General features: G+C 35.8%; 1 protein-coding gene across 1 annotated transcript in view; it reads right to left on the bottom strand.

Moving 5' to 3' along the window:
- Positions 1-12,543, bottom strand: part of TMC1 (transmembrane channel like 1) — a 120,159-nt gene that overhangs the window by 49,582 nt on the left and 58,034 nt on the right. Inside the window, exon 3 of the mRNA XM_058043936.1 lies at positions 7,197-7,364. Coding sequence (XP_057899919.1) covers positions 7,197-7,230 — 34 coding nt within the window. The 5' untranslated portion in view covers positions 7,231-7,364. The remainder of the gene's footprint in view (positions 1-7,196; positions 7,365-12,543) is intronic.

The raw sequence follows: 12,543 nt of genomic DNA, 5'->3' as shown, positions 1-12,543 counted from the left end.
GAGCTTGTGTGTGTGGCTAAACACTTTAGATACTTTGGTGGTATTTAAAGAAATAGGTGGTAGTAGGAAATTACTGAGAAGACTAACTGTGATTACCATGAAACAGTAGAAGTCGCTAGTAGTTGTCCCACTCCTATATAATCTGTATTTTCCATGTATATATTGTCCAGTTTCCCCTCTGGAGAGGTGATAGGTGCTGATCCTTATGGTAGCATTTTTTAGGTAAGAAACTGCAGTATCTTCCTTTTTCAATCATCTCTAACATCTCTGAATTTTTCTTTATTTTCTTTCTTCACACATTCCCTGGTCGCCCAGTTTCTCTTATAAAATTTAGTAAACCACTACCAATTAATTGAAAATTTATACACAAATTGATTTATTTAGGGACTGCTGTGGCTAACTTCTTGACTTTGCCTAGTATCAAAGAAAAGGAGTAAAATTAAGTGTATGTCAGGCTGCAAACAAGAAGGAGTCCAGGGTCTTCTTTTGCTATATGCAGTAACAGGCAAAGTTTTTTTAACCAGAATTTAACCGGCATATTAAAACTGAGTCTAACTTCCCTACACAAAACATCTAATTTTAATTAACACTTTCTATCAGTCTGACAGCATCTGCACCATAATTTTTATGTTTTATGCAAAAATATTGTCATTTGATATCATCATTGGAATGTGACTATAAGTGCTCCTTTGTTCTGCCTGGACACATGCCTTCTGCTGCTGACAGTAACAGGATCTCTGTTGATAAAGACCATTGTGCTGCTATTGAAAGCTTGCAAAGATGAGGACAAGCACCTCTAAAGAGGTACTTCACATGCAACGCTAGGGCACTGCCTATTATCAAAACAGATGCTGTGGCTGATCTCCTATGGCAAAACAGGAATTCCCAGGAAAGAAATTTATTGGTTGCACAGTGGCCTTAGTGTGCCCTGACAAGCCCATACAACAAGCAAACAAATGGAAGTTTATCATATATACTGAAAAATGCATCAGCAGCGAAGCCTACCAAGCTTGAGTAGTTGTCATATTGACATAACGATGAAAGTGACAAGGGATTGTGAGACACAGAGACTTAAACTTAAGTCTCTTAACTTCTGCTTAAAGGTAGAAGATATCTGCTGGAATCTGCTTAATTCTAGTAGCATAAGGATAGCAAATTCACTACACTGAAAATTTGAGATAAAATTCTAAGGTAATTTATAGACTTCAGAGTGCTTGGAAAAAGCATTGAAAACACTGCTATGGGTGAGTGTATCTGAATATGAAGTTCTGTATGCTAATAGGTTTTATTCATCTGAATTATCAGGCACTTGAGTAATAAAGGATAATTTTTTTTAAAATAAGGAAAAAGCCAAAAATCAAACAGAAATAGATATTGCCATAAAACAAACCTAGAAAGCATGACCAGTGATTACATGGGGCTATCAGCTAGAAATGGGTATTATAGACATGCCCAGCAAGCACTAGTGCACCTTCAAAATTTCTGTCTGCAAAGATTTAAAATTATATCTCCGAACTGAACTTCATATGGAAACGAAGCATGTTAGCATGAAGACTGTTCAAGGTGTACCCTTCTCACTCTGGCACATCTTTAAAAAAAGACACCTCTTCCAGGTCATAGGTACACGCAGAGAGCATTTTGCTGAAGCTCAAGGTAGAACTAAGAGTTATTGTGACAGCACTGATAGCAGTTGGTGCTGTGTAGAAGAGAAAAAAATCTCTGAGGAGAAGGAATGGAAGAGATTTGTCAGCCCTGAGAACTGTGCTGAACCACATATATGTATGGGTTCATGAAAGCTACACAGCCACCCCTCGCTGCTCCCACATTGCAGCTACCCCATGTACTTCAGACAAGCTGCATGAACAACTTTTGTGTCTGATTGTTTCATACTTACTATTGAAAGACCAGTGTTGATAATTAGCTGGGTACTTGAGTAATAAGATAAAAACTATTATTGTTGTTGTTGTTGTTGTTGTTATTATTACTATTATTATACTATGTCAGGTCATAAACTCCATTATACTTTTCAAAGAGTAAAGGAACAGGCTACACAGCTCACAATGCAGCAATTGTACACAACTAGTGCTTGTGTAAAAGCCTGTTCAAATGAATTACTAGAGAAGCATTTCTACAATGTTCAAACACAGATAACGCTTTTGATGACACTATATCTAAATGCAGTTTAGTACTTAATTTAAATGTGCTGCTGTAAACCACAACATAAACAAACAGTAGAGTTCATTCCTCAGGCACTGTCTTTTGATCCTATGGGGAGTCAAAATGCATTTTTTTTATACTTCGCTTTGTAAAATTGCAGTATTTGTTGCAGGAAAAAAAATCCTCACTATATGAGAAATTTGTAAACTAATCTTGAGAATTTTTAAACAGATCATGTGATCCCACTTATGAAAAGTTCAGTGAGTCCTCCTGTAAAAACAACTAAGTGTCACAAAAGCACTGTATAGAATTACCAATTTTTCCAGAAAAGGGTTGATAGAACTCCTTATCTTCACAGTGTTAATATTCATAGGCTAATAGCAGCCTTTGACTCAGCTAACTTGAGTTAGTCTGACTCAGAGCAAAAGCTCAACTGCTACACCTTTCAGAATACATCATCTTGTCCTAAAGACTGTATACTTGCATATGGATCTTTAAGTATATTTGAAGATATAGTCCATAACTCCTTGTAGTCCATGAAATCCAACCACATTTTTATTTTTTTTCCAAGTAGTTTAAGGGAAACTTTATCATCTTTCTAGATTAAGGGCAGTGATAGTGTAATCTAAGTAAGCTATCGTTTTACGTCAGTCTTATTTAGACTATAGCCATAAATAAGACTGCAAGACCTAAAGAAGGTGTCCTGAATATGGGCTCAGACCAACCTGCAAGTCACAGACACAAGGCAGAATATCAGACAGCTCAGGGAGAGGGCTCTAAACATTGACATGTTGGCTGCTGAGGAAAGTAAGGGCAGGAAAAAAATGCATAACACTTGAATCTTTGTTCTATCAGGTGTCTGTTTAGCAGATCATGAGAATAGTTTTCCCCTTACCTTGATTTCCCAATACCTTCTATCAGAAGCTATTATCCAGATTTCATGCTTTGAATTTTTTTAAACTTATTCTACACTGACATTGTTTTATGGACTTTTCACTGTGAGAGGGATAATAATTCTTGAAACTAACTCATAGAACATGGCGCACTCTTGTAATATCTGTGCTCCCACTACTACTGTGTAAAGCTGACTGCTGCTAAGCAATTCTGCATTTTGGTGCTGCAAAAAACTCAGTGGAATGCAAAGTAACATGTATATCAAAAATGCTGCCTGACTTTTTTTGTATATATTATAAAAACATATTTCTACTTAATTAAGTGTCAAGACAATGAAATGGATCATCTGCCAACAGAGACCTGTAAGCAACTACTGCATTTGTCTCTGAACTGGACCATGTCCTTTAAGTGCTGGAAAGACATCAGCCTATGTAGATGGTAAACTTAGTGTTCAACAAGAGGAAATGTCAGAAATGCAAGACTGCATTAGACAACAAATGCCTGGCAAGTACTAGTCAAAAAAGGGTAGTGTTATGTAACACTCATTTCTATATATTTACATACATTTCTATATGATTCTTTCTAATCATGCTTATATGAGAGTATCTTACAATAAATATCACTGGAAGTAACAATAAATATCACTGGAAGTAACACCTGTGAAATACACCAGAAATAATATATCACCATCACAGGAAGTCTATTGGAAAATGAATTAGTGAAGGCTTCAACATGTAAGATTTGTGACCATAACACTAGAGACCCCATCCTCTTAGTGTCTTTCCAGACTTTGGGAAGAACACCTTGGCTCACTTGGGCACAAAATAAGAGAGCTTGAAACACAGAAATCTCAAATAAGAATTACATTTATAGAGCAACCATAACACTCAGTATTTCAGACTATGATTTATTTCTCCTCTGTTTTTTCCCAGTGTCACAAATTTTACTTCCAATGAACAAACATAACAATCACACAACACAATTCAAAAAATGCATCCTGACCAGCAATAGCTATGAATTTATAAAGTAAAATAATAATCATTATTCAGTTACACACAAACTGGCTAATATATTGCCTGTTTTTTCCATCAAAATTGGCAATATCATAAACACCAAAGTAGGTAGAATATTTATGCTTCAATGTCATAAGAACACCAGAGTCTTGGAAGACTTACTGGTCTTAATGTACAATGTTGTGCCCTGCAGGCCTATATACCTGAATTGTTTCCAGAAATTGTCTCTGGGACAATGAGCTTTCCCTCTGCAGGAAGGAAAATTTGCCCAACTAATATTTGAAATGTTTTAAATCAGTGTTTGAAAACTACAATTGGAGACCACAGGGAGCAAATGAAATCCATTCAATTCACATCCATAAATAGCCCATTTCTTCTCCATTTGTAAGAAAAAATTACTGATTTTCTACTGGAAGGCCAGAGACTGAGCTCCCATAGGTCATGTTGACGCTGTAGCTAGTACGGTATGCATCACCTGATTGCGCTCTCTTTCTTCCCAGCTTCCTGCTGGGTTGTACTTTCACATGGCAAGGTTTGATAGCTGTCTCTCAGTCTGAGGGTCAGGACTTCTTCTAGGCTAATCCTCCCCTCAGGGTTAAATGAGTTGTTTATTGCATTATTTCTGTGCAAGGATTCTAAAATCTGATATTATTGTTATAAAGACAGATTAATGAGAAGCCCCTCAGTATTTCACCCCCTTCAGGGATGTGTGTAAAAGTTTCCAGGCTTCTGTACCTCACTTCATCTCTGTGTTCTCCTATCTGTGCCCTACAAAGGTCTAACCTTGGGCTGCTTCTCCTTATCCAAGGCTAACGAGCTGACCAGCTCACCAGCTTGCAGGACACATTGGCTACTGTAGTAAAACAAGACACAGCATTTGCACTTGGTCTTCATCACACAAAAAGGCAGTGGTGGGCAATTTTCCATTTTCATTCCAGGCTTTACTGCAAGAATTAGGATCAGAATATTAAGTGTTCAGTGCACCCTGAGGAAAAAAGACTGAGACTGCAATAAACCATACCAATCTGGCCTTTTCCAGTTCTGAAATGGGATTTGTTTAGCTCATTGTCATTCACTTATAATGCTATTAAAATGGGAAGAACACATATTTATATGGAGAAAAGAGTTTATGTGCAAGTTACAAAAGAAAGGTTCTTAGTGGATATGAAGTCAATTGTATTTTTTATTATTCATGAGAAGAAAAGTCTTTTAAGGTTGATAACTAGAGCTGACCAGCTCACCGCATATACTTTTTACTATATTTAGAGGTTAATAGGTACTTTCCAACAGCTCCCTTTTGAAAATCCACTAAGAAGATTTTTGACCTAGGTTGTCTTTTCCTGTATGAGATGCCAGGAACAATGAATTCACATTCATTAACTCATCATAATGAGTTCATGAATATGAGTTCATGAGTTCAATCATAATAATAATAATACATATCCTACTATCTTAGATTTTACAGCAGACATGCTATGAAACGTGGAGAATTACCAAATCAAGAATGGTTTCACTAGAGATAAAGATACCATAAAGCAAAAATGCATTATTTGAAACTGTTGCAAGAATATTCCTTGAGACTGCCAGCAGTGAAGACATAAAACCTCCTATAAAGAAACTGCCACTAGATCAGCTCCTGAACTCTGCGCTGTATAGCTCCAGCCCCTGGGCTTTTTAACTTAGGAGTGGAGTGAGAACTACACTCTGGAAGTGTCTCATGGTTACTTTTAATGGAGGTCAGCTTTTCATATGTTCTGAAATCATAATACAGTCCTAAGCTTACCCACATGATCTCATCTCCAAATACATACCCAACTGTCATTGCAGGTTTTACTGTAAATTATATGTACAAGATAAATTTCCATGGAAAATCAAGAGTGATCATGATTCAGCAATAAAAATCTTCAACTTCTCCAGATAAAAAGTGTGCAGTATTGGCTTGCCATGGGAATGATATCCTCTATAATTCAAATGAATAATACAATCACCAAATCAATACAAGTCAATTCAATCAGGTATTTTCAAGTAAAATGCAGTTCTTAATGGCAAACTTAGAGACTTGTTAGTCATAAAATTTGTTCATTATAAATTCTTATAAAAATGTGTATGTTCTATGGTCACGCTCATAAGGTTTCTTATGGAGATAAACATTCTTTTTAAGCCATTAAGCATTTTGTCTATGGTGCATTAAATTCTGTGATTCTCTCATGTTAAAATGAGTTCCATTAGCATATACTGCTTGAAAATTAAATTGGTCTGTAAAGGGTGCTGTAGAAAAAAAATGAGGTGGAGAAAAATAAATTTCAGACAATAAAAGGAAAGCAAATAAGATGAAATTTTAAAATGAACTGCTTTTTATACTCTGTCAAAATGCTCAGCAGTCCCTTCTGATGTTTTCTATTGATGCAGAATATATTTTATTAATATTGAGTGTTACAATTATGGATTAAAAATCTAGGAAACACTGTTTAGTAATAATAGCTCTGGTACTTAGCAAGACCTAAAGAATAAGTCCCTTATTTTCACCCATGCTGAAGACAAGAAACAAATTTCTCCATGCTGAAGACAAGAAACATCATGCATACAATAGAGAACCTTGCTTTAGAAAGAGTAGCACTGCTCATGAGAACTGAGAACATTTTCTCATTTTAGATTTGCCTTGCACATCACCAGAACAAGCCATTAGGCATTATTATCCTACAAAAAACATTTCTTAGATCCAGAATAGTGCAGTATTAATATAGAAATACTGTTAATCTGACTCTGTAGAATGTTTGTCGTTTCATAATAAATATAGAAAGCAGTAAGAAAAAGAGGCAATTTTTATGCACCTTACAGAAGCCACAAAGTAACACTGTTTTCTTAGTATTTCCTACAAACTACATGTAAGTATAAGACAAGTAACAGGGCTGTAGTCACAATCTTTTGATTTACTAATTAGTGGAAAGAAACACTATCATGCTACAACTAGTCAACTTTCAAATAAAACACATTTCTGAACAAAAGATAATGAATTGTGACTAACAAGATTTTATATTAAAAAGAAGTAGAAGAAAACAGAATTTTCACACTATTGAGCTACATGCAGCAAATGAATATGTGCTTAAGTTGCATAATGATATTTGCAATTACCGTTTCCTTCTGCTGACTTGTCCTGTTTAGTCATTGTGATGTTTCACAGGGCTGCTGCAGGTGCTGGATATACAGAAGTGAGTCTGAAGGTTGGGTGGTTCAAGATGAAGCATTTACATCATCATCCTGCCTGTCATTGAACGGGTGGCGCTGGTGAAGTTTCACTCACTGAAATATAAGAAGATACTAATTTCGTAAGTGATAAATCTTTCATGAGTGTTTAGTTTACTATTTAGGTTTGGCATACTAGGATTAAAAGAGTCAAAGAAGTTATTAATTTTCTTTATTCTTATTGCTGAAAAAGCTCTTCTGCAATGTACTTACCTATGACAAACACAGGTTTAAGTGCTTAAGTGCCTTACTGAGGAAGGAGGTTGCACAGTGTCCACATGAATATGCTCTCATGCTCTATTCAGATCTACAGTTCTGTGCATGGAGAAAATTACATAGAATATTCTTCTGTCACAAAAGTCAGATTTTACCAAAGACGTGCTTAAATTGCATAGCTTTAATAGAATAGCCTGACACTGATTTAAAAAATCTTAGCAAAATGAGGTAGATTCTGACTTATCTGCTGGTTTGCATTTGCACCTCCTTGCACTTCTGTTAGGACTCTTGTTTCTGCCTTTATATCCAGATATTACACACTGAGATTACCAGTTTTATGCCTATTGGCCTTTGATCTAAATAAACTGTGGAAGAAACCCAAAATGTAGTTTACAAGTCAAGTCAGGTTTGGAAATAAAAATCTGAAAAAATATGTTACAAATAAAAACAACACTAAATACAATTTTTGCATTAAGTATTTGTATTTAACTACATAATTCTATCATAACTCTTTAGCTGAAATTCTTTCAGTGTGACCCAGCTGAAAAAGAGTGCGAGCACCTGCAGAACAGCCTACCTTCTCAGATGCTCCTGACTGGTGTCTGGATCCTCTTACATACAGGAACTGTGAAAGCCATTTTTTTTCTTTGGAGCTGTCATTCGGGTGTCTGAAGGAAGTTTATCTGGAAATTAATCCAGTGAGGCTGACGACCTTACCTTTTCATTTTCTTTTAGCATGGAGCTGCATGGGTTATTTGTTTTGTTTTGAAACATGTTGCTACTTCTCTTAGAGTATTAACATTGTATGTTTGAAATATTCCCCCAGAGATTAAGCCTGCCTTTACAGTTGTAAGAGTCCTTGTCTTATATAACATTTTTTCTGAACTAGTATCTTACCCTTTTGCTGCATTCTTATATTAGTCATTTCATAATATCCTAGATCCTGAGGTTTTATTTACTTGGGAAAGACTTCTAATAAAAACCAAGAAATTTAGGAAAATATTAAAATAATCTCTGAATATCCCTAGTAAGACTATGTTTCAAGTATTCAGAAAGTAATAATCATGTTCTAAAAATTTGGTCAGTAGACTTCTGTACTTCTTTTATAACAGAAAGAAGAATATCTTGGGAAGACTGATGAGCACGGATTTGCAAGTACTTGCAAAAAGCAGCAGTCAAAAAATTCTAACAAGGTATTTTGCATTTTCAGTCAAAATGAGACCAGAGTGTTGGTCCTATAAGTTTTCTTCAGAATTTAAAGTTAGTACTTACATCTATTAGTTAGTCACTTACATCTATTAGCCACATTGGAAAATATTTTACTGGAAAAGGAAAAATATTGAAGGCTGACGTATCAATCTTACCCAAAATGATTGCAAAACACAAAAATCAGAGATACAAAGCAATATTTTAAAAGATACATAAATAAAAGAGTTAAATATGCAGTTTGATGTTGTCTGTGGGTGAATATTTGCTATAATGTACATGAATTCTGAACATTTAGTTGTTTCTTGTCTCCTGACTCAGTAAGCAACTAGATTTCATTAAATCCTTTTATCACAGCATAGCTTGTTAGTGTTTCCAGTCTCATTTGTAGTTTATATTTGTATCTGTACAGTTAAATGTTTTTTTAAGTTCCTCTGCTTGCTGCCCTCATCAGTATGTCACTGTGGGACTGCGGTGCAGACTGGATCACTAATCAAAGAAATAGTCAGTTTCTTAAGTCAGCTTAGTGCAGTGATCCCATCCACAGCACAGTCCACAAACAATTGCATTAGCACAAGAAGAAGTAGTCAAATTTTGACATGATGTGGGAAAGGGCAGCCGGGGTCAGGAGACAGGAGACAGGAAGAGGCTGCAAACCTTTGAAGGGAGACTTGTCACTGGAGCTAGCATAGCAAGGAGATATGTGCTAGATTTCCCTTTACCCTGGGGGTTCAAATACTAATCAGAGATTGAGAACAAACAGTTTTCATTTACACTAGGTTCTCTTTACAGCATACGAGGCTTGAAAGACAAAAACCACAAACTCAAAAAAAACCCCAAAACCAAATAAACAAACTAAAACGCAAACAAACAAAAAACCCAAACTACTTTAATTTAGCTGTATACAATAGCAATGAAATCAGAACATATAGAATGCTATTGATAATTAAAAATATATTAAAATAGTCTCAGACAAGTTTGGAGAACTGGTCTTAGTCCTGGTGGAATTTGTTGAACACTGCAAAAGTGTCCATGTTGGCAAACATGTCACATTTTATTCCCTTTGTTCAAATCTCCATCTCTTTGTCAGAAAACAGTAACTATACATTCTGAATGTATAGTATGCATGCTGAAGTATGTATAGTAGGTAAAAGCTGAGGATGGCAACACACAATTATCCCTACCTCACCTGAAAACCCATAATGCAGAAGAAGTGGAAAGTACTGGTCTGCATACCCTTCTGCACACTGCTGAAGTGATAGCCATCGGCCAGACAGATAAATCCAGCCAGGGAAAAGAGCAATGACACCAAAGAATGATGACTTAACCATGTTTTGTATAAACATTAATGCCTCAGTAAATTTGCAAGCATCGATTTTGCTTGTAAACAGCTTTTAGGTTACAGTGCCACAATCTGTGCATAAAGAACCTCTGTAATTTCCTTCCTCACACTTCTACAGAGCAGCTGAAAACCCTTTCTGCAACCATGAAGTGCACTGAATGTTGATTTTTACATATTTCAAGGTGAGTTTTTCCTCTGTTTCTAAACTTAATGCAAAACATAGGGCAATAATTTTTTTCTGACTGACTTTGCTAAAGGTTACTCTTTTCAGGATGGGATTTTATAATGCCATTTTGTCTAGAGGCATGCAAAATGTATATTCTGCCTGTCAAAGGACATGATAAAATCAGGGAGTTCTGGAAGTAGATACAAAAACAGTCTGAAAGCATGGCACTATCACCTTGCTGGAAGAAACACCTTTTTCATCCTAATGTACTACTTAATGTCAATCTTCCCCTAACTCTGCGTTCAAATGACTCAGATGAGTCTGAACAGCATTAACTGGTAAGTCTGTGCCTACTACTCTCATTATCCCACATCTTTTCACAGCTGAGTGGATGATTTTGCCAATCAGTCTGGGAGCAGCAGGAGACTGCAGCAGGAAGAAGCTGAGGTGGGATGGGGGTCAAAATTTCCCCGAGGGGCACCAGCCTGCAGCAGTGCTAGCAGAGCAGGGAGGTGACACTGGCACTGGGGGGACCCTGGCAAGGGTGAAAGCCACCATCAGATGACAAATCAGATTGATTCATTTTATGCCAGAAACTTCCAAAAGCTGACTTGTGTTCTTTTCAAATATTAATTCCCAAGTCAATGAGCTCAGCTGCTGAACATTGATTAGGGAATGCCATAAACAGAAACACAAGTAAGATTGCTCTGATGCCTCCCTGGTATTGACTGAGAAAGGAGTTACAGCTTAAATATACTTGTAGAAAGAGCTTTATTTGTGTAGAGATCTCTGAGCCCGTTGTGGAAAGGAAATCTAACTACCAAGTCAAAAAAACTACAGAGAATGCCAGCACACTTTTACAATTACTGTTTTTAAAATCACTTGTAATTTCTCTGACATTTCTAAAATACTATACTTCAAGTTTTTCTAAAAATCGGGCATTTAAATCAAAAGTACAGCAGGATGTAATCTTCATTAGATTTTCATGGTAGACAAAAGAACTGGGTTGAAAGAAAAAACATCAAAGGCCTCACAAAGTAATTAAAAAAATTCTAATCAATTTCTGTGAATAAATATACTTGGGTGGTATGATTTAGAGGAATTTGTCCAAATTGGTCTTGATCAATGAATCTATCTTGCTTTATTAGCAATTGGAATGCCTTATTATAGCTTCAAAACCCACTTTAAAATCCTTTAAAACCCACCTTAAAATACTAAATATTCACTAAAACTCTCTATTTTTTGAATTAGAAAAGGATATATTTAGATGGGTTTCTACTGATCCATATATTCTGTTCTTTGCACCACTTCTGAAAATTTTTAGCTGGAAATGTTCAGGAATTTCATGTGAAGATATGCGTATTTATATTTCCTCTAATGACAATACTACTTAGAATTAAATAATTCTACTAAGTATCATATGGCCTTTCTTCTAGCCAAAATTAATGGCTGAATGAATGGTCATTAATAGACCTTTCTTTATTGATATCCAGCAGTACACAATGGCAGCAGAGACTGCTTGTGTGACTGCTCCTAGCACCTGCTGTGCTGACAAATTGGCACACTGCTCAAATAATTGCATTTACTACTTAGTTTTGGCTGCACCTGGTGGAGTAACTCCAGATTTATTTCCATGACTGGAAAAATACTGCCATGCTCAAACCTTAGATACACAGACTGGATACACATTGACATGCATGCTTAAAACCATAAAATCACATTCTCCTAAAAATCAAAGCTATAAAGTTAAGTACTCTTGAAAGAATTATTTGTAATGTAAAAGATTCTTTGAGAAAAAAAAAAAAAAACATTAAATGTAATAGACACTAAAACCTGTCTTAAAGTTACTATGATTTGGACAAAATTCAGATAATCAGCTAATATTTTAAAAATCTTACAGAAAATGACACCATTATGACATGCTACTGAGTTTTTTTCACATAATCTTTGGAATTTACTGGAAAACCAAGGCAACTTTGCAAGACTCTTTTCAGAATACCCTTGTCTCCTTGTCTTAACAAAACACCATTGCATCATCATTTAGCAACACAAGATCCTTGGGAAAAATGCCACCTCATATTTCTGAGCACAAAGATTTCCATCATTATAGTGACAAAATGCCTCAATCAACATTTTAAATCTATGGTGTTCCTGGTCTTCCAAGCCCTCTCTCAGCCTTCTAATTATCCCCAAGAGGAGGTGAGACAGCTGAGTATGAGCCATGAAAAGAACCTTCTTTTCTTCCTAAAGTTTCTTAATGTCTCAGAGGTTTCAGTACCCATTTTCTGTGGATAACATGCCATGTT

The sequence above is a fragment of the Melospiza georgiana genome, chromosome Z (genome assembly GCF_028018845.1).
Source record: "Melospiza georgiana isolate bMelGeo1 chromosome Z, bMelGeo1.pri, whole genome shotgun sequence".
NCBI lineage: Eukaryota > Metazoa > Chordata > Aves > Passeriformes > Passerellidae > Melospiza > Melospiza georgiana.
Note: the sequence above shows the minus strand (reverse complement) of the source record. Positions and strands in the feature narration are given on the sequence as shown.